The following is a 22,001-nucleotide window of genomic DNA, read 5'->3' as shown; positions in this document are numbered from 1 at the left end:
AGTGAACAACACTCTCCAGGAGGTAGGCGTATCAATATCCAAATCTACCATAAAGAGAAGACTGCATGAAAGTAAATACAGAGGGTTCACTGTGACGCGCCCCCTGGGCCGTGGGGTAACGGTGCCAGTCCGGTCGTTGCTAGGGGAGATGTCACAGTGGCCGTGACCCGGTCCGTGACCCAGGGTGGTCAGTAAAAAGGGGGATTTTGTTTTTATGTACAAAGTTCGTGATGCCACCTGTGGTATACGGCTATGTGGAGCCGCCGCTGCGGAGCAGGTCCTCTGGAGCTGATGTTAGTGCAGCAAAGCTGGTGTGGCTCTCCACAGGTAGAGCTTAGCTCCAGGGCAGTGTAGATGTTATAGGAGATGCTGGGCGTTGTAGCGCAGGGGTGATGGCGCAGATAATAATCACAGAAACAGTGGGGTGCAGTCTTCAGAGTTTACTCACAGTTATTAAGTTCCTCAGGTTACAGGTTCCGGACTACAACCTCCCACGTCGTGCTGCGTTCACCAAGCAGGGGGTTCAGCAATCCCTCAGGTAATTCAAGAGTGCCTGACAGGACCCCTTTCTATGTGCTTTCCTCAGTCGTCTTCCTGCGCTGGCTTTCACCCTCCTGCCCTGTGCCTCACAATCAGTGTCCCAATCCGGTAGCCTCGGGTCTTGTCGGGCGACCTGCAGTCCCCTGGACCCTCTGTGGCCACCTTCTCGGCAATATAATTGTGGTTGTGGCCACTGCACCTTGCAAGTACAGCAGCCTCCGGTTTCTAGCTGAGCCTTGTAGTTCTCCACTAGTTTAGGGGCCGGTCCCCTCTGCGGCTCAATCCCTCCACCGCCTGGCAGATTCGGGCGTACGGGTGGCCTCCAGCACTTCAAGTAACCCTGGGATCCCTTCTGTTCCTGGAGCCTTTCTCCTGCTCCCTCTCCTCTTTCTTCAGTCCTGGGCCTCTCCTCAGGCCTGCTCTCGAGCAGAGCTCGTGCAGAGCCTCTGCTCCCCTCACTTTCCTCCTCCAACACCACTCCTCAATGACTGAACTGAACTTTCAAGATGGTTCCCTCTTTTATATCACTCCCTCACAAGTGCTCCCCTGATCTACGTCCTCTACCCACACCCACTACATGGTTCCCCCTCACTAGGTTCCCCTCCACTCCAGCCAGGGACCAGGGACTGTTCTCTCCCGTAGGAGCAATCTCACCCTGCCCTACTGAAGTGGATGTGTTGGATGCAGGTGTTAGGGTCCCGGGCAGCACTCTATCCTTACCTGAGAGTGGGATACCACACCTCTGGGAGAGATGCAGTACCTCTGTGGCGACTGAACCCGCAGGGGCGCCACATACCCCCTTGGTAAAACACAGCACGTCCATGGGCTGGAACAGAGCAAAAACAAGGTATTTCAGACTTAAACATTTTTTAGAATGCATTCATATATAAGATTAATCAGCAAAACTTTTTATTCCCTTTATGGGAGGCACATTACTTGAACGTTACTGGTTTCTTTGTCAAAACATTCTAAGAATTTTTAAATAACATTTTTCTTCACATATAAAACATTTTCCAACAGGTTACAGTACGATCTGCAACCGGGTGTCCATTTTCGTTATCAAGGTGCAAACTAGCAAACATGAGCTTGAGGGACCCGTCCGAAAACCCTCAACGTAGGCCCTGGCGTGGCTGCAGGACATAGGTGATCCAGGTGTTGGACCATGTCTTCGGCCACGCCAAACGGGTTTTTGTTCTGAGGTCATTCGTTGTTACATAAAACCAATAAGGGACACTTTAAGAAGTGCAACTATTTACAATGGAGAGTTTTTGGCTGCTCACAGTCCTCACCCTACAAGTTCTGGTACCCTTACCAGGTAACTAAATGAACACAAACTTTCTGTACCTTTCTAGGTAACTATTTACAGTTTCTGCAAAACAAACAGTCTAACAGTGAGGCTCCCTCCGGGGAGGAAACTCCTGATTTTTACAGGCTGACCCAGCCGGGTTTTCAGCCTGGGGCAGCGGGGTCAGGTCTCTTCTACTTGCCACCCGGTACACCTGAAGGGCGTAAGACCCGCGTTTGCCCTTGTGGTGTGTGAAGGTGACGTAGTTGCCGGGGTATAGGTCCCGGCCGGGATGCCCCTGTTGGAGGTGGGGTTCTACATCCCGCCGGTTAACAAATACGTCCCTATCAGTGTGGGGCTCCCTTACAAAGCCCCACCCAGCATCCAAGTCAAATTTGACCACTATTCCCTCTAGACGGGGACTGGGTGTTGTGGACTTTACCTGGCGGGCCCAGGCCTTGGCCGCCATGTTTCGGGCCTCCATGTGCTCCCACCACACCTGCCGGTTATATCGCTCCTTTTCCAACTGCAGGAGCTCCCTCCTGCAGTGCTCTTCCCTCCGGAGGGCCTGGGCCCGCGTCTCCCTCGGGAGGTCCCCTTCCCGGTCGACCCACCGAAACTCCTCTCCTCCTGGGCAGGCGACCGGGGGTGCAGGCGTGGGCGTCAGAGGGAGTCCTCCCTGGTCGGCATTCCTGGCGGACCAGTCATAAGTGGGGCCTCCGTATGCCCACTCAGGTGCGGGGGCTGGTGGCTCCGGTAGGGGGCCCAGGAGCAGGTCAGCTGAGCAGGCGCCCGGGTAAGGGGATTCCGCCAGGGGGTCAAGGAGCGGATCGGCGGAGCAGGCGCTCAGGTACAGAGATTCCGCCAGGAGCTCGAGGAGCAGGTCGGCGGAACAGGCACCCGGTGTAGTAGACTCTGGGCTTGGGAGCAAGTCGGGAGCGTGCGCGCCCGGGTATGGAGGCGCCGCCAGGGGGCACAGGAGCAGGTCAGCGCGGTCTGCGCCCGGGACAGGGAAACTCTTCCTACCTGCTCCCGCGGCCGCTCCTGGGCTGCTCTCCTCCTGGTCCTGGTTAGGCTCCGCCGGGGCTGGGCGCTGCCGGTGGACTCTGGTGCTTGCTGCCGTCTCGCTCTCATCTTTTCCAGCACCTCTCTCTTACAGCTGGCGATGGCTGTTTGCTGGGCTTCTCCCACCCGCCGACTTAGCTCACACATTTCGGCGTGGAGGAACTCCTGCGTCCTCCAGGGACAGCTTACTGATCACCTCTCCCAAGGTAAGAGGTGTCTCGCCTTGCTGCAGGCCGGAGTCCCAGGCTCGCCTCCTTCCATCTTGCCTGCCGGGTGTGGTCTGTCTGGTCTGCTTAAGACCACACCCTGTCTCCCAGTCTTCTTTTTTCCTCTCCCCTTTCGTGGGTGGTCCCATGGCTGCTTGCTGTCGGCCACACCTGGGGGCAGCTCCCCCACCTTGTTGGACACATCCACGTTCATGGTCACTGCTGCTTGGGGCATGCTCCATTGTTGGTGCCATTCTGGGACCCGGCCCACGATGGGAGGCGGTCTCTTGTTGTCTTTTGGTTCGCACATAATGGCGCCCGTTCTTCTTGGGCGGGCACCACATTCAGTATAAAGCACAGTCTCTAGGCGCACAATACCAGGTGATAACGGGTGGGTTCATATCCTGTTCGTGACGCCAAAGATGATGCGCCCCCTGGGCCGTGGGGTACTCTGTGCCGGGCCGGTCGTTGCTAGGGGAGATGTCACAGTGGCCGTGACCCGGTCCGTGACCCAGGGTGGTCAGTAAAAGGGGGATTTTATAGTTTTTATGTACAAAGTTCGTGACGCCACCTGTGGCATGCAGCTAACGGGAGCAGGTCCTCTGGAGCTGATGTTAGTGCTGGCTCTCCACAGGTACAGCTTAGCTCCAGGGCAGTGTAGCTGTTACAGGTTGTGCTGGGTGTTGTAGTGCAGGGGTGATGGCGCAGATAATAATCACAGAGACAGTGGGGTGCAGTCTTCAGAGTTTACTCACAGTTATTAAGTTCCTCAGGTTACAGACTACAACCTCCCACGTCATGCTCCGTTCACCAGGCAGGGGTTCAGCAATCTCTCAGGTAGTTCAAGAGTGCCTGACAGGACCCCTTTCTATGTGCCTTCCTCAGTCGTTTTCCTGCGCTGGTGTGGCGCCCCTGAGGGTTCAGTCGCCACAGGGGTACTGCACCTCAGATAGAGGTGTGATATCTCCTCTTCCAGTTAAGGATGGAGCATCACTCAGGACCCCACTTCACACTCAACACTACACCACTCCTGTGCTGTAGGGGGCCTAAATGCACCAGGGTGCTGCCCTGTCCCGGGATAGAGGAGATGGGGGGAACCAAAGATAGGGGGAACCAAGTAGTGGGTGAGGGTGGAGGAAACACTTACACGAAGCACTTTTAGAATCATATATAATATTTGGCCATCTTTAGTTCAAGGTCTTTGATTATGGGTCTTCTGTCGGGGTCCAGCAAGAGTCTGTAGCTAGCTGAAGATTCGCGGTCCTTGCTCTCTGGCCTTGAGACGAGGAGCGGGTCAGGGTCCTGTTCTAAGAAGGCCTTGGAGGGGAGCAGAGGAGATAGGCTCCACAGGCAAAAGGATCCCAGGGGGATACGGACGGAGCGGAGTCGCCACCTGTATTCTTCACTCTGGCCTAGCCAGAGGGATTCCTGCTGCAAAAGGGGTAACCGGCCCCCGATATCTGACTTTGTCACTTCACGTCTCAGTCAGAAAAGCCCGGAGGCTTAGTGGATTCCAGGGGGGGGGTTACGGACGGAGCAGAGTCGCCACCTGTATCTCTCAACCTGCGTTTACCCAGTGGGACCCGGCCTTACACCATGTTCATACCACACACAGTCAGGAGAAGACTCAGTGGGAGAACTTACTAAGGAGAGGAACACACCAGCGGGGTCTTGACAGGTGCTCCTGGTCTACCTGGGGAGTGCTGAATCCCTTCCTGGTGGCCGCAGCGTGCCACGAGAAGCAGAGAGAAGCTTTGCAGCAGCTATTTCACCAAAGTGAGTAAAGCTTGGATGACTTCACCTACTGCCTCCTTTTGTTCATTCCTGCGCGGCACTGCACCCACAACTCTCTAGATCTTTCTCACTGCCCTGAGGCCTAATCCGCCTCTGGGGAGTAGTACCAACCAAGCTGCCAGAACACCAGCCTCGGAGGACTGTTGCAGCGCTGGTGGCCTTCACCAGAAACCACAGGTGGCGTAGTCGAACAACCACTCATCCAAAAGCCCATTTTTCATGTGACAGCCCAGGGCACGGATCGGGTCACGGCCACGACGACATCCCACACCACCACCATACATTGACCCGGCTCCGAGTAACCCCACCGCTCAGAGAGGGCGAGTCACTGGCTCTCGCCCTCCTGCCCTGCTCCTCACAATCAATGTCCCAATCCGGTAGCCTCGGGTCTTGTCGGGCGACCTGCACTCCCCTGGACCCTCTGTGGCCACCTTCTCGGCGATATAATTGTGGTTGTGGCCACTGTATGGCGCCCCTGAGTGTTCGGTCGCCACAGAGGTACTGCACCTCACCCAGAGGTGTGGCATCTCCTTCTCTCAGGTAAGGATGGAGTACTGCCCGGGACCCCAACACCTGCACTCAACACTACACTACTCCAAGCCGGCTGGAAGGGCATTATGCACTTCTTCTGCTGCCCTGTCCCTGGCTGGAGTGGGGGGAACCAAAGAGAGGGGAAACCAGTAGTGGGTGTGGGTGGAGGACGTAGAACAGGGGAGCACTTGAATAGTAGGTGTATATAAAGGGGAGCCATCTTAGGGTGCAGGGCAGTGAGTAGTAAGGAGAGGAGGGGAGCAGAGTCTCTTCAGGAGCTCTGCTCCAGAGTGGGGCCTAGTGAGAGATGCACAGGAGAGGAGTGGGAGCAAGGGAGGAATGCTCCAGGAACAGAAGGGATCCCAGGGGGTACGGCGAGTGCAGGACGGCACCCGTATGCCCGAATCTGCCAAGAGTCAGAGGGATCAGGCCGCAGGAAGGGAACCGGTCCCTGGACCAGCCGTGTTACTCCAGGTCTCGGCTGGAAAACCGGAGGCTTCTGCACTTACATGGTGCAGTTGCCACAACCTCACCCTAGCCGCCGTGAAGGGCACCAAGTAGGTCCGGGAACTCCAGGTTGCCCAGAGGGATCTCAGAGTACCCGATCGGGACTGTGTGTAGGGAGAGCAGGGCAAGAGGGAGAAGACCCAGGGCAGGAGGGAGAAGACCCAGCGCGGGAAGTCTGTCAAGGAAGGAACATAAAGAAAGGGAGTCCCGTTAAGTGCTTCTAATATACCTGAAGGAGTGCTGAACCCCTGCCTGGCAAGCGCAGTGCGACACGGGAGTCTGACACCTGGACAGTGTACCTGAGGAACCTAAAAAGAACTGAGTAAACTCAGAGACAGTGGAGTGCAGTCATCCGTCAGTTATTTCTACCACGCTACCGCGCCTGCACTACAACACCCAGCATCACCATCTGCAACTACACTGCCCTAGAGCTGTGCTCTGCCTGTGGAGAGCCGCACCAACCCAGCTGCCCTAACATCTGCTCCAGAGGTCTGCCGCAGCGCCGGTACTCATTACTGGGAACCACAGGTGGCGCCACGAGACAAGCTGTTAACAAACCCCCTTTTAAAGAGTGACCCCAGGGTATGGGCCCGGGAGCCGACTGCCGTGACATCCCACAGAAGGTCAAGGCCCGGGTACCGAGTCTCCCACATATCCCCCTGGGCGAGTCAACTGCACCTTGCAAGTACAGCAGAGAAAAAGAGGATTTGAACTCTGTAGCGCCACCTATTGTAATCAGCAATCCTACAATAGCAAGTAAGGAGGCGAATAAGCCTCCTTACCTTGCCATGCCAGTGCCGGTATGTCACTCTCCACAAGGAGAAACGTTACACCTTTAGACCTCAGTCCAGAGCCTCTCACCTAGCCAAATCGGTTCTCATACTTTGCACTGACAAGGGCCAACAGCCCGAAACACAGTGTCTGCAAATTGAGATTCTGATTAGGCTTTTATCCTAAGTCATATTGCAAGGCTCGTTAAAGGGTTGATTGTGACTTATAGGATTGCTGCTTCCAATACGTGGTGCTACAGAGTTCAAATCCTTTTTCTCTCTGAAGAGGCAATTTGCATATTCAATTTCCCAGAGGAGCATTGCATTGCAAATAAGCCTCCATACCTTGAAATGCCAGAGCCAGTATGTCCCTCTCCACAAGGAGAAACGTTACCCCTTAGATCTCATTGGCAATACAAGTATTTACGTGACATGCAGAATTAGTGCTGGTGCTTCAAAAGTATCCAGCTTAATGTTACAAATAACACAAGCACAGGAGACTGGAAGTGTTGTGCTTCAGAAGCATCCAGCAACTAGAGGGGTTAACACAGTCACAGGAGACAGGTAGTGTTTTAGCAGAGCCCCAGGGGGATTGTGGGGAAGTTGTTTACTGTTCTGGTGGGAGCCTTAGAGAAAGGTGGTATGTTATTTGTATCTGACAGAAGGCAACTGAACAGGATTCAGATCAGGAGAGAAACTAAACACAGGTCAGATAGACTCCCTGAGCTAACAGTGCAGAGTATTATCGGGCAGGAAGATAAGGACTGGAAGGCATTGTATCATAGGGATCATCTCCTTCATCAAATCCTCCCCCCCCACCTCCATCTCCATCTCCATGCAGAATAAGAATGCTGTGTACTATTGTGTCCTTGTGAAGGAAAAGCCTGTGGCTGTGTATGCATAGAAGTGTGCTGCTAAGAGATCTAATCTATGTTGAATTATGCTACTGAAGAGACTGTAATACTGTGCCTTGTGAAGTAACTACTGTATTGTTACTGGAGCTGGTTGCTCAAGAAACTCAGACTGTACTGTAATGAAGATTGGTGCTGTAATATCCCTGAATTGCACTGGCCGTGCTTCAGATTAAATTCGACTGTTAAACTGTTGAAAAAGACTCTTGTCAGATGTGTCTGGTCAGCAATTGAATCTATTGTGTGCCTGAGAGAAGCTGCAGACTATGGACGCCCTGAGTAATGGTTCCCCCATGATTCCAAAGAATTCATGAAACCCGTCTCGTCCTATCTGAACCTAGCGGTGTACGTGTAACATTTACTAAAATAAACAAGTGAAGAGAGTGGAGCACAAGTAATAGAAAAAGATATCTATGGTATAAAGTCCCAATGAACGCAGGTTATCCCAAGCTACTACTATATAGTTCAGCATTACAGTCTTAAAGAGGACCTGTCATTTGTCATAAAAAATATACACTATGTTTTTTGTTTTTTTTTACCTGGTACAAATGCTGGTGTTCACCCGAATTTGGCATTGTATTCATTTTGTTCCCTCGACTCTTTGTTCCTGAGATTTGACCCCATCTCTTCCCTATGCATAAATCTAGTCTATAGCCAACTTGATGTTGTCCTCCAGAAGACGCCTACATAGAAGAGTTTAGGACTACACCTACTTGGCTAAAATAACTATATTATACAGGGAAGAAAAGGCCACATCTCAGGAATGGAGGGGCGCAGAAACAAAAGAAAAACATCGCCAAATTCAGGAGAAGAGCAGTATGTACAACAGGTAAAAAAAAAAAAAAAAAAAAAAAAAAAAACCGAAACACATGATTATGGCAAGTGGTAATACAAACCAAGATAAATCATACACATACTCGGGAGAGGTGAGATTTTTTATTTTAAAAAGTTAAAAGGTATAATATTTCAGGAAGTAAAAAACCCACCCTCAAAACTTCCTTTTCGTACAAAATATATACAGCCCTAACAGTGCAACCATTCTTAATAAATACCGCCTTACGTTAAATATGTTAAACAATACGACCCTATAAACCAATATAAAAAGGGCATTGTGGCCTAAATATTAAACCAAATATTATATAAATACTTATATTAACAGTGTAAACCAGCCAGCATAGCTCACATGACAAAGCCTGGCGAAGAGAGGAACATAAATGTTACGACGTTAACACCTAGAACCCAGGGATACATCAAGATCGGCCAGTCTTTATAACAGATGCCCCGTACCCCCAATTATCATGGGTGTTTAGTAGTATTGGGGTCTTCGATTATATGGACCAAGGGACCTAATTACACTCCTTGCCCTCATACTGGTTGGGGAGTAATTCGTGCCAAAAAAAAAGAAGCACTTTGGATAAGGCTCAGCCATCAAGCAAAATTTTGCCTTTTCACAAGTTAAACATCCAGTACCATTGTGATGGCTCGCAACTTTATAATCTGCAGCAGTTGCATAGTAAATGTAAAGAAACCAAGCTCTTTTGCAAATAAGTAGCGCCCACAATCGTCACATTTTCTCCATTGCAATGTTAGTAGTACGCTCTCAAGACATGTATGGAGCTCCCTACTTTAATAGGAAGTCCACTTCGAACATCACTAAACACTGGCGGCACGGAGGGGCCGCTCAACACCACGGCTAGTGAAGGTACTAACTCCATTAGGCAGCGCCGATCCAGAACAAGGTGTGACCCAGCGTTAAAGAAAGCAGCAATGAGTTTTTCACAAAAGCCTGGACACCACCTCCAGCTGGAGTCCTTCCTTTTCACAGCCACCGGCTAGGAACAGTCTTGCCTTGGATGCCTGGGAAACCATGTCCGGGATAAGAGGGTACTGAAAACTGCTTGTTGTCTCTCCCTTTGATTTCATAGTCCCAAATGTTATCGTAACTGAAGTCACTCTGGAAACTCTGCAGCTCTGCGTAATCGTGGTCCAATGACTCTGTCTGTAGACTGCTGGAGGATGGTAGGTCAAACATCTCTTCAACTAGAAAAGAGGAGACAACAAGTGAGAAGGTAGGAATCAATGGTTACAGAAACAGGGTATTAAAGTGGTCATAGACCTTCAATAATTGCCTGCTGAATGCTCATAAAGACGTGGGAAGAGAAGGCGACGGAAGAGAAGGCGACGGAAGAGAAGGCGACGGAAGAGAAGGCGACGGAAGAGAAGGCGACGGAAGAGAAGGCGACGGAAGAGAAGGCGACGGAAGAGAAGGCGACGGAAGACGTATTGGGCATAATTATTAAACATGTCAACATGCACAGACCTCTTCCCTGCCCCAACTTCATCGTACATGGGAGGAGTAAAAAGACCCCCACATACCCATTAGATGAACATCAGCCAATATCGGCAATATCAACAGGTTTAGCCAAAAGTCTAATGTATATGTGAACCCCTGACAGATGATGTTGGAGGGATAAGAACCCGGTCTCTCAATCCTCTTGCTCCCTAAGAAATTGGCCACCATCAGAGATGTCTGGCAGTGCTCACATTGAACGCACAGGAGCTCTCTGCAGAGTGAGCGCTGCTGTGTATGGGAGAGTCAGACGAGATAGCAGATTGTGAAAGGACTGTCCGAACCATCAGCCAACAGCTATCTTTTGAGTATGATGGGGAGGGTGGTGGGAGGCTTTACATGGTCCAACTGTAGAGTTGAGCAAAAATCTTCCCAAAAACCTTGTTTCAGTGGTTATGGTCAAGAGCTCTGAGAACCTCCTCCTACCTTTTCACTTATTAATACGCCTGCATATATGACGCATCAACGGTGATGTTGCACCAGACATGCTAATCAGAAGAGTAGTCTTAGATGCTGACAGGTAGGGAGACATTCGCAGGGCTCTGCTGTGGCAGCCATGGACTACAGATGTGGCTGCTGGACCAAGGTACAGGAAATTTTTTTTTACTCAACTCCATCATCTGGCCACTTAAAATTGTAAGGTTTATCTGACGTTACCGTAATGTGAAGACATTAATTTCATATGCAGGCAATGTGGGAAAATGAATTTGGTCACACTCACAACCCATTCATTTAATTGGATTTAATGAAACAAGTTTGAAATCCTACGCAAAGGCTGCAAAATACTTTATTTTTTCTAAAAACTGCTCCACCCCGGTCCACAGACTGCATCTGGCTCTTCACTTGCATATTACAGTTCAGTCCCCTCTGGCAGCGATGATGCACAGATTGGTAAAAGGTGGTTTATTAACGGGTTTGGACTCGTTGGCAAAAGGAAAGCCGTTGTTACAAATCTTACTCATTGCATCATTTCTACGATCACAGCACAACAGTAAATCTATCACTGCCGCGGCTGACAACCGGAACGGAGTTATCACCCGTGTGTCTGCACTCCCTCCTTATGTGCCCCAACACCATCTGACGAGATCACAATCACAGCGGTTTAGAACATTACCTTCATTGTTGCCTCGAGAAAAGGACATCTCTGCCTTCACGGACGAGATCTAGACGAGAAAAATAAAAAACACACGTTAATAGAAAGACTAGGAATAAAATAAAACAGCAATGACCTCATCCGCCACAAACCCAAATTGTCACATCTGTTTCCACCACTTATATTTTGTGGTTAGAAAAGTCATTACTGCCAATGGAAGACATTCAAGACAAAACAACACCGATGCGAGCGAAAAATTGAGGGTCATCTGGTTCATAAAATTTTTTTTTTGTTAAAAAAAAAACAAAAAAAGAGGACAACTCCTTAATGATTAGATTTTTATAGGACACACAAATATAAAGCAGTTCAATATTGGCCATTGGGATAAGTGGAGCTTAGTTTTGATGTCTTAAATTCTAAATATTATGTTTTTTCCCCATTTCTGGGTTAAGTGCTAAGTTTACTAAATACTAAAATATATTTTAAAAATTGTATTCCTATTTCCATAACAATGTTATACATTGGACGGGTTTTGTTTTTTCTACTTTAGTCTGTGGAGAGGCTAGAAAACAGCAATTTGAGCCAGCGGTTCCTTTTTTTTCCTTTTTAACATTGTGCTCCCGAAAAGGTCATAGAAGTCCTTTGAGGGGTATTTTAACATTTAAATAAATTATAGCAGATGATCCCTGTAACTGGGGCGGGCATATTATCCCCATTAAAGGGGCAAATTCAGCCTCCTGCCTGCACTGTGGAGCTGATCTAGGTCTGTTGGAACCCAGCAGATTTTGTTCCTTCGCTACACCCGGCGATCACATTATCACTAGAAAGGGAGATTGATACGCTGTTAATGTATCTTATACTGTAGGGACAGTACTTATGCAGCAATCAGGAAGGCAGAGATGGTAATTAAGCATCTCTGCTTCCTCTATCTGCATGATCTCTGTGCAGCTGCTGACTCTGCAATGACATTGTAAAAAGTCATTGCAGAGTCACGTGTGGACCGGACTGACATTAAGCACGTTTGCAGCTTTTTTGCTGTGTTTTTTTACGCAAAGTACAAGCTGATTTTTACAGAACCAGCAAAAGCTCTAAGATTTCAGAAATCTCACACACACGTTTTTGGGGGGGGCGAATTCAAGAACTGCAGCGTTTTTTAAATCTGCAACGTGAATACTTTGTATGGGTGAAAAAAAATGCTGCAAAAACGCTGAAAGAAATTAGAAAGAGAAATAAAAAAGAAAACACTAACTTTAATAAACATTACTGTACACAAAGTATATTATGTAATCTGCACTAAAAAAAAAAAAACACACACACACACACACACACACACACACACACACACACACACACACACACACACACACACACGAGACCAGTGTTGAAAAACGGGCATTTTGAGTGCAGCATTTTTTTTTATTTATTTATTTTTTTTACTATCCCGAGAGCTGGTTTTGGCTGCAGAAAAAAAAATGCTGTGTGTGAACATAGCCAAAGACATTGGAATATTTACTACTTACGGACCACCCAATCGTGGGCATGAATTTAAAGACTCACAGTACCCAATATGTTCAATATATAGAGACGTTCCATTATGAGATAATGGAAATTAAGTAAGCCACAAAGTCACTAGTCAGGTCGATACTAGTCTAGAGGACTTACACTTTTAAAAAAAGGAGTTTGTGCAGCAGGGACCAGTCTGGAGTGCAGGGAGGTGTCCGGTTCGCTGTTCCTGTGCAGCATGGGTTTCACTAGCTGTTGGCTTCCCTTCACCGGATGGGAATAAATCTTCTGTAATGGCGGATGTACATGGTGGCTCACGTGGAATGATCCATTGGTCTTCACATTTGAGGCATCGATCTCGTTCTGGTTCGTGTTCAAGCTTCTTAGCAGCTTCAAGAAATAATTCAGAGGAAGAACATTATTTCCATATTAGATTATAAATAGGGAGAAAAGTTTTTTTAAAAAGTTCAGCAATTTTCAATTTCCTGAATTAATAAAGAAGGTGCTGCTCTTCATCTATCAGACAATGATGACATTCTGTGAATAAACCCTAAATGATTAAGATGAGGATACAGTGTTATTTTTTTACTTAAATGTATATATACTTTTATTTTGGGCTAAAAATTATTTCTGCAATTGAGTTTTTCTTAAAAAAAAAAAAACAAACAAAAAAAAAACAAAACACATTTTTAACATTTTGCCTGCATTGTCTATTGCTGGCTCTAGAATGAGTTAACTGAGAATCCATCAGTGAGCTCCTTCTGGCACTGCTTGTAGCGGTTATCTCTTTCGCTAAGCTTCTCTCAGCTGATTTATGATTAGTTGAATTTTCAGGTGAACTTTGATGTGTCCTGTAGACATCAATCAGCTGAAAGGAGCTCAGTAAAAGTCAGAATCTGCAAGAGCTAAAAAATATAATATTCATTTAATTAATAAAAAAAATATATATAGATAGATATTTTTTTTTTATTAATTAAATGAATAGTATATTTTTTAGCTTACTGACAGATTCTGACTTTTACTGAGCTCCTTTCAGCTGATTAATGTCTACAGGACACATAAAATATATAATCACACACATACACACCATATTTCGCCCAAAATACATGCATTTATGAAAAATACATGTAATACTTCATTTCCCCAGGGGTGGCGCTGTAGGTAAATAAACTGGGTATATCAGTAGCGTGACGTCCTGTGATCGGCTCATTATGGGACCCGTCTAACATAAATGGATAGACCAAAGGGCATCATAAGACCAACACATATGGCCATGGATATGACAAGTAAATAACGGCCATGTCCGTAACACCATAAATCATAGTCAACATCCCTATAGAGTTTTCAGGTTGTTTTTTATAGCTATTTTTGCAGGATACAATGGCGACCTGACATTTACTTTTATGACTTAACTAAACATCATAACATTTTACAACCGTGCCCTGAAGCCCCAGCATCGCCGGACGGCATGATTACTCATCTTATATATTGTATTTTGCGGTTTTTGACACTCACCTCTTCCACGAAATTGCTGCTGCTACTTGTTTGGCCGGTTGGTGTATACGGCTCAGCGTACAGCGAGGACAGGGCTTGGTTGTTGGGCTGAGAGGTAGATTGCTGTCTGTCTGCGAGGCTCCATCTGTTTAACTGAGCGCAAAAGAAAAGGAACATCATATGTTATAGGTGGTCAGCAACAGTCATTACCGGCACACAAATGGGTATCTGCTTAGATTAAATCTCCATCTTCATGGCGTCTCAATCACAGAGCACTTTAAAATGGGTTGTCTAGTAGGAAAAAATTGTGTACCTAAAAAGGGAAAATTATCTATTGTTTAAATTAAATGTAATTTTTTTTTACATGTTTGATACTTTTTATTAATTTCCCTATCACTATCTTTCTATAAAACAAGATTCAGCTATCTTGTCATCTTTACACTGCCCACCAGACCTTTCAGCAGTCTCATTATCTGGATGCAAGGCAACACTTCCAGTAGAAAACACAGTATCCACCATTCACAATAGGTGATGTCACAGCTCACCTCCTCCTCCTGTACAATGACTGATATCTACTGTATATAGAGGTATTATCAGTCATTGTACAGGAGGGGGAGGAGGTGAACTGTGACATCACCTCTTGTGAATGGTGGATCCTGGGTTACCCATTGTATATAGATGTGTTAACACAGGATCCACTATTTACAATAAGTGATATCACAGCTCACCTTCTCCCGCTCACTTCACAATAACCTTTGCAAAAGCTAGTAAAGGTCAGAGACAGTTTTTGCTGTTTTTGTCAGTGTAGCTACTGAAAAGTAGAACTCTAAAGCCTAAAAAGAAACTGTAGCTCTCTTCTCCCATCCTGGCAGCTCCACTTCTGGCTTGTGCTTTACTCCGGATAGATCGTCCTATGTGGACCCATCATCAGCACTGTGTGTGAAGGAGCCATTTAACCGCTCATTTCAATAACTCAACCAGCCCCCTTGTCCATTACAGCCAATGCATAGACCGAGAAGGGGACTGGCTTAGCTATGAAAATCAGCGAGTTTATCACAATTGATGACATGCAGACACAAAAGCCCTCTTCTGTGCAGACACAAAAGCCCTCTTCTGTGCAGACACAAAAGCCCTCTTCTGTGCAGACACAAAGTGGAAGTGGAGGGTCCAGGACGAGCAGATTTCCAGAAGGTGATTTAAGAGCCCAATGATGGAGCGTACGGGACAAGGCTGAACCTTTGAAGTGACGTGAATAACACGATAGTTAGATTTGATTTGAGATTTAAAAAAAAAAAAAAAGTCATGGTAATGCAGAACAGGTAAAACAGTATGATCATTACATGGAGGCACTGGTGGAGGATCAGGACTGGTAATTTACAACAACATTAAAATAATAACATCACATGCAAAATGACTCTCTAAAGGAATTCGGGCGGTCCTTTAATAACAGGGAGGACTCCGCACCACGTCACATTCCTTGTTTGCACCTCGTCAGTAGATTTCACACCGGTTAGGTAAAAATGAACAAAGGGAATAACACATACCATCTCCTGTGGGGTCACAGCGGCGTGTGGTTTCTGGTAGGAGTACGGCTCCTTGTACAGGGGAGACAGGACGTCTTCACTGGGGGTCTCTGGGATAAGTCCAAATCCCGTGTTTTCTATGTCATAACTGTGCGAAACCGTGGAGGGGATTTGTAGACACAAGTTTTTCTTCCCTTTGGACCCCCGGATGCTGCCACCTCTGTGAAGATCACTTGGTCCGTGTAGTCCACTGGGCCAGTTCGGATTTGCCAAGCACTTTAATGATTAAAGAGAAAATATCAGCGGTTTTTTGTTTAAAAGCTTTATATACAAGACTAATATGGTCCAGGAATGTTACCCCCTTCTATCTCCATACACAAAAAGTGCTAGCTGCGTTATACAGCCAGCGTCTGCCTCCAACTGAAGCGACCGGCACTAGCTCGAATTGTTGCTGGGAAAGGGGTTAAAGCAAGAGAATAGAATTAAACTTTAACCTGTAGGATGAATGGTTCCTATTATGGGTATATAGATATTACTCCATATCTGTAGTAATGCAACTCCAATTGTACCCCAGTACCCCTGTATTACCCCCGAGATTGACCATCTGTAGATCTATCTAAGCAGCATTAGAAGAGATGACCTGTAGCTTCCCTAATAAGATGTGCATTAGGTTACTCACTAATATAAAAGTCTTTCAGGAGTAATAATAACCACTACAGAGAACGCGCGACTATTAATGCAGCAATAATTAACATTAATAAATTCTAGGAAACTCACATGCACCGGCTGCGAATATCCAGGTGACAGTGGATCCTCCGGGAGGATCTGCTCGCCCAGTATGGTGTAGGACTGGCGGTCGGATCCCTGAGTATTGCTGTTGGAGTGTGGATTTGGCAGCTTCCCCCCTGATGCCCAGGATTTTGTTCGCCCGTCTGATGTCAATGAGCTTCGGCAGCTAGCAGTCACCTGGAGAAGGAAAAAAAAAATTGTAGTTTCTAGCAAAAGCAAACTACAGTGCAACCTCTTTGGAATGACCACCAAAAATTGGATAGGAAAGGGAGGTCTCCCGGGATAGGAAAGGGAGGTCTCCCGAAAGAAAATGGACAATAGGCATAGTATATGGTAAAAATGAAAGTTTGGTCTGGGTAATGGTCTGCAGAGTTTTGATACATCTTATACCATATAGGCGTTAGTTTTATTCTTTGTGCCCCGTGAATACTCGATAATAGCTGATTGAATTCAATATGTGGGGTGAGGTCTATGAATCTTTGGGAAAAACTGTTTCAAGCGGAGGCACAGTACCTGCTCATGGTGCGCGGAGTGTGATCCACAGAAGCTACTGGATCCCGACAGCGAGGAATCCCTGTTCTGCAGCTGAGCAATCTTTAGGTGATCGATCCACTCCTCATAATCCTGCTGATTGGGGCAGATCACCCGGATGGTGTTGATGTACCGTCCTAATATTGCATAGAAGAGATGAACATAAACTCATCCATCATCTCCGATCTTGGATAAGTGCTAAAATTATATACAAAAAAAAGAAACGCCATATACAGCTGACCAGCAGAATATAAAGAATTTGTCCTAAGGCTGCGGCTAGACCGATGTCGCGCACATAAGGTGGCAGCATGGCGACGCTTCATCGCAACGATGTGGAGGTGAATGTGGTCGCATTTTCTCAATTTGCCATTACAATATGTTCTGAGAAGTCCAGCAGGTTTGGATTTCTTACAACTTGTGCGGCACAGTAATATCTCATCCAGACATAGTTTTCTTCATGTGCATGTTCTGTCCATGTTTTTCACGTACCCTTAGTCTATGGGGCTGCTCAAGTCTGTTTTTTTTTCTTTGGCCCAAGTACAAGCATCCGCAGAAAAATAAAAAAAAGTTTTTGATCACGGCTCAAACTTTCCCACTCAAATCAATGGGCAGAAAAATAAAACCCCACAAAACTACAACACACCAATTATTTGTCTCACCAGAGGGCTGTCCATTTAACGATTAGCAGGTGATGCAGCTTGGAAGTTTTTTCTTTTTGGCATTCGAGAAAACAAAAGTTAAAAAAAAAAAAAAAAAAAAAAACGGTTGCCACGCTGATGTAAAAATGAACACGAACCAGAAAAGGAAAAAAAAAATAATATTTTTTTTTCTCATATGACAAAAAAAAACAAGACGTCTGAATGAGGCCAACTTGCCAGATGCAATGCGACCACAGTCACATTTATGGACGTAGCATTGTCATGTCACTCAACGTGCGCGTTGCCCAAAATCGCTGTGTAGCCTCAGCCTTAAAAAGGGGGTCGCCCAGGGCTTCCAGGCAAGCAATGGCAGCCATCAAAAGCCCAAAAAGATATGGAAGCAACAGCAAAATTACAAGATTGGATATTTTACCTTCTAATAAGAATGAGGTCTTCAGTTTTTCATTGTCATCTGTAATCACCCGTATGGCTTTAAGTGGGAGTTCGCCCTGCATTCATAAAAGAAGCAACATACACAGTAGTTACGACATTGTACATATTACAACTAATACCATGTGGAATATTTCTGCATACAGGATGGTGAAGGGTTAATCGTTCGCAGCGCTTATAATCTGGGTGTCATCTCTACCTGGTCAGGGTAATTTTGTAATTTTCTCTTGGCTTCCTGTTCCCACACCCACCTCTCCCGATAGTGGTGACTCCACATCTCACCCACATTGACTCACAGCCAGCTCGTCTGGGTACAGACATGTACACGCAGCTCCCATCTGCCCCACTGACGTACGTCACAGGCGTGCAAAAACAATACGAAGCAGCCATGATCAGGAATATATCACCAGAGGATACAGAAGCTGTGATTATAAAAGCTAGTGTGGACGGTAGTGTATTGTCCCAATCCGGCAGGGGTCTTTGTCGTAGTCCATAATGCATCAGTCCTGTGTGGTCATTCCCTTTAAAGGGTTTCTTCAGATCCCACAGGCTGGAAATGGCATAAAATAACCCATATTGCACTCCTAAATTACCCGTGTTCCCAATGACGGTGGTCCTTATTGGCTGCAGCAATTATATCCCGTTTACCTATATGACCACCGCAGCCAATCACTAGCCTCAGCGATGCTCGACACAAGACCGTTGAAGCTAGTGATTGGCTGCAGCAGTCACACGAAAAGACCAGATATCACTGCTGCAGACAAGTAAACTAAGACAGTCAGGGAACGGCGGTGTGGGAGACATGGGAATTTTACATCTGATACTTTCTCACTTTCACCATTTTTTATACTTTTGGAAATGGAACAACCTCGATAAGGAGAGAAGAGTTCATAGGAAAGAAATGACAGTTTTTACCTTAAAACTGAGGTTCTTTCCTTCTTCAGAAAGGATTACAAGAGTGGACGGGTACAAGACCAATACTCGGTCATTCAGCTCCTGCAATAATAAAGATTAGCAATTAATCGTAGGTACAGTATGCGTCAGCGATTGCCCCAGGGAAACTATTGGCGGTGAGGCGCCATAGTTTTAACCTTTCCCTGTCCTATGTATAACATAAGTCAGTCCAGTAGGATATTTGCCTCCTAGACATATTGCCAGAACATATGACTCAACTCATGTGTAACCAAAGTCAACACAGAACAGCAAATGATGAAAAATGATTAGTGACGCGGTTGTTGTGACAAATGATAGACATATCTTTATCATCTTGTCCAAATACAGGAGTATTGCACACACGTACGGACGGCTTTCCTGTTCTGCCTCTTGAAGGAAGGTAAAAGCTTAGCCATGTCATAATGGCTGCAAATGAGTGGGTCAAGTGGATATATGTTAGATGCCAAGATAGACTGGGAGGTTACTGAGACCATTCTTCTGTCCCGAGCCTTCTGACTTCCAGATGATTGACAGTTCAGAACAGCGGCACGGCCGCACTGCTGGTCCAAATTGTGCACTGTGCAGCTTTTCCTCTGCAGTGCTGGAGGAGCGCAGGCACACTGAAGCTTTCTGGATTCAGCCAGCATCAAATCAATACTTGCAAGCATTGAGCAACTATCCATCATTGATAGGCAACAAAGAAGCAAGCTAATAAATTAAAAATCTCTCAAGTTTTTGAGAACATAGACTATTTTTAGTAAGAGGTAAATTGCAAAGTTGCTAGTTTTCACAAACAAAAAAAAAAACTCTGCAATTTTACCCATTTTAAACTTCTTTAAGCTCATGAACACAGGAGTAATACAAACACTTCCAATAAAATTTAGAGCACATCCGATTATACTTGCACCATAAATTTAATTATCACAATTTGTGCTCATTCTGGTGTAAATTTAAATGTATCCATTGGAACCGTAGTGGGGTCGCACCCCAATCCAGTTTTTTGCCAATTCTGACAAGTGACAAAAAAGTTAATAATTTAGCACAAATATAGCATGCACCAAAATTTGCCACATTTTATCACCAGAAAAGTGGCAATAAATCTCCCCGATAGCGTTTGTGATCTCTGCACAGGTTGTATGTGGCTTTACAGCTCCATGGAAGTGTGGCACCATTTTTTTTTTTTTTTTTTAGAAGAAAGCACCCATATTTTTCTAATCCTATAACTTTACAATAATAAGCAAAACATTTAAAGTCTACAGCAGTGGTCTCAAACCATTTTCAAAACTACACCGCCCCTCTAGAAGCCAAAAGCAGTCAGGGCCTGCTGGGAGTTATATTTTCACAATAGTCAGAGAGCCAAGGGTTGGAAACCAGTGGTCTACAGAAACTTGGATACAAACCTGGAATGGCAGGGTTTGGAGCTTCACCTTGGAGATGCAAGTGATGGCACCTAGAGATTCCCTCTGTGTCCCCTCCCAATCCTGGACTGGTTGGCTTTGTACAGACTTCCGCAGTTCTGACTTATCCCAAATATTTGCATTATTCACCTGAATGGGAGAAACGTGAAGAACATCAAGACAGTATCACAAAAGAGAAGTAGGCAAGTCCATCACTAATGAACAAGTCTCCCCTTGGCAGCTAGACTTTTTTTTGCCCTTGGATCAGTGTTGCATTTTCGGCACCTTTCTTAAATCATATGAAAAAAGAAAGGATGTGGAAAAATATCCATGTTTGACATTGGAACACTTTACTAATGTTCCTGGGTCTTTTATGCTGGTGGCATGGTATGCCTGGGTCTTATTGATGGACTAATTCTTTAAGGAAAAGATAAGATGAAAACTGAACAAGTCACTACAAGAAGCAGCTTTGGGCCTGGTAAGATGTTGGCACCACAGACAATCAGGTGATCGAAACTCCTGTATCCAAGAGATTGTTGGGCAGTAACCTTGTACTACGTCACTGTACCCATATGCTTTAGATAAATGCCATACTGAGTCTGTGCTCAATTTACCCAAACTGGTGTTGAGACAGGCAAATTATGGCAGACGTGTTTGCAAACATTTGTAATAAATGTAGGGCAGACTAGACTGGTCATACAGGAACCTCTCCAGATTATGTTGTAAGACATTTGTGGTAGACCACTTAATAGATGCCACCCTAATTATAGAAACTGCTACAAAAACTATAATCTGTAAACCAGGGAGTATAACTATGGCTGGAATTTACCATGTCGGTTAGCACTTCAGTACATCTTATAGGGGTTGCAGTATGGCTTGTGGTAGAAAAAAAAGCCAGCTTGGACCCATGCCCGCTTTCAGCATGGTATACACAGGACTCCATACCCAAGGAACTGCAAAACGAGTAGACAAAGGAAAGGAGGAACTGGCCAGGAAGGAGAGCAACAAGAAGTGGGACTTTTCGTTTTGGAATCTGGTGGTGTAGAGGTAGAGCAGCACTGGTAGGGGGTCCTATCAGGATTTTTACCATGGGTTCGCCTCCACTTTACATTCATGCCCCAATTACTATAATTTTTCTTTAGATAATTGTTTAATTGGCCAAAGGACGGAACAAGCCGTGTATTACCGATTTACAGCCACAAGTCCTGACCTGACAAAAGGTTTGATCATCCCAACAGATAGTGTTGTAGATTATAGAGATGAGGCGCTGGAATTCATACAGATTTTATAAAAAAAAGAAATAAAAATTGAATTGACATTTTTTGTGATTCGTTTTGGGCAAAACCAGCAAAATGACGACTGGATGCCATTTTGCTTGATTTTAACGGTCCGGGAAGGGATTCTCACCTTGCCTTCACCTGTTCCATCGCGCAGTCTTGCGACATCATGACAATTTGGGGCTTGATTAGTGAAGAAGGTGCTGAAAAACCCAGGTGCAGAAGATGGCACTGAAGACTGACCAAAAGGAGAACCAGATTGGGGACAGGCGAGGGCCAGGTAAGTATATACTGTATTTTTTTTCCACCCATGTTTATTATGTTCTGGGATCTGTAGAGACTGAGAATAATGCACATTCAATTCAGCATTAAATGATTTAAATGTGAATTGAGTTTAGTGCCATAATTAAGCAA

The 22,001-nt window shown here is 46.0% G+C and overlaps 1 protein-coding gene across 1 annotated transcript in view; it reads right to left on the bottom strand.

Annotated features, from left to right (window-relative positions):
* Positions 1-8,526: 8,526 nt before the first annotated feature.
* The window catches only part of PLEKHN1 (pleckstrin homology domain containing N1), a 42,671-nt gene continuing 29,196 nt past the window's right edge, over positions 8,527-22,001 (bottom strand). The window contains exons 7-16 of the mRNA XM_073656957.1: positions 20,314-20,460; positions 18,896-18,976; positions 17,964-18,039; positions 16,875-17,029; positions 16,350-16,538; positions 15,594-15,848; positions 14,071-14,202; positions 12,715-12,945; positions 11,074-11,122; positions 8,527-9,649 (exon numbers count right to left, since the gene is read on the bottom strand). Coding sequence (XP_073513058.1) covers positions 9,429-9,649; positions 11,074-11,122; positions 12,715-12,945; positions 14,071-14,202; positions 15,594-15,848; positions 16,350-16,538; positions 16,875-17,029; positions 17,964-18,039; positions 18,896-18,976; positions 20,314-20,460 — 1,536 coding nt within the window. The 3' untranslated portion in view covers positions 8,527-9,428. The remainder of the gene's footprint in view (positions 9,650-11,073; positions 11,123-12,714; positions 12,946-14,070; positions 14,203-15,593; positions 15,849-16,349; positions 16,539-16,874; positions 17,030-17,963; positions 18,040-18,895; positions 18,977-20,313; positions 20,461-22,001) is intronic.

Source organism: Phyllobates terribilis, unplaced genomic scaffold (assembly GCF_046119375.1).
Source record: "Phyllobates terribilis strain yellow unplaced genomic scaffold, ASM4611937v1 Scaffold_12__6_contigs__length_324123572, whole genome shotgun sequence".
NCBI classification, from domain to species: Eukaryota; Metazoa; Chordata; class Amphibia; order Anura; family Dendrobatidae; genus Phyllobates; species Phyllobates terribilis.
The sequence above is the reverse complement of the archived record's forward strand: the minus strand, read 5'-3'. Positions and strand labels throughout refer to the sequence as shown.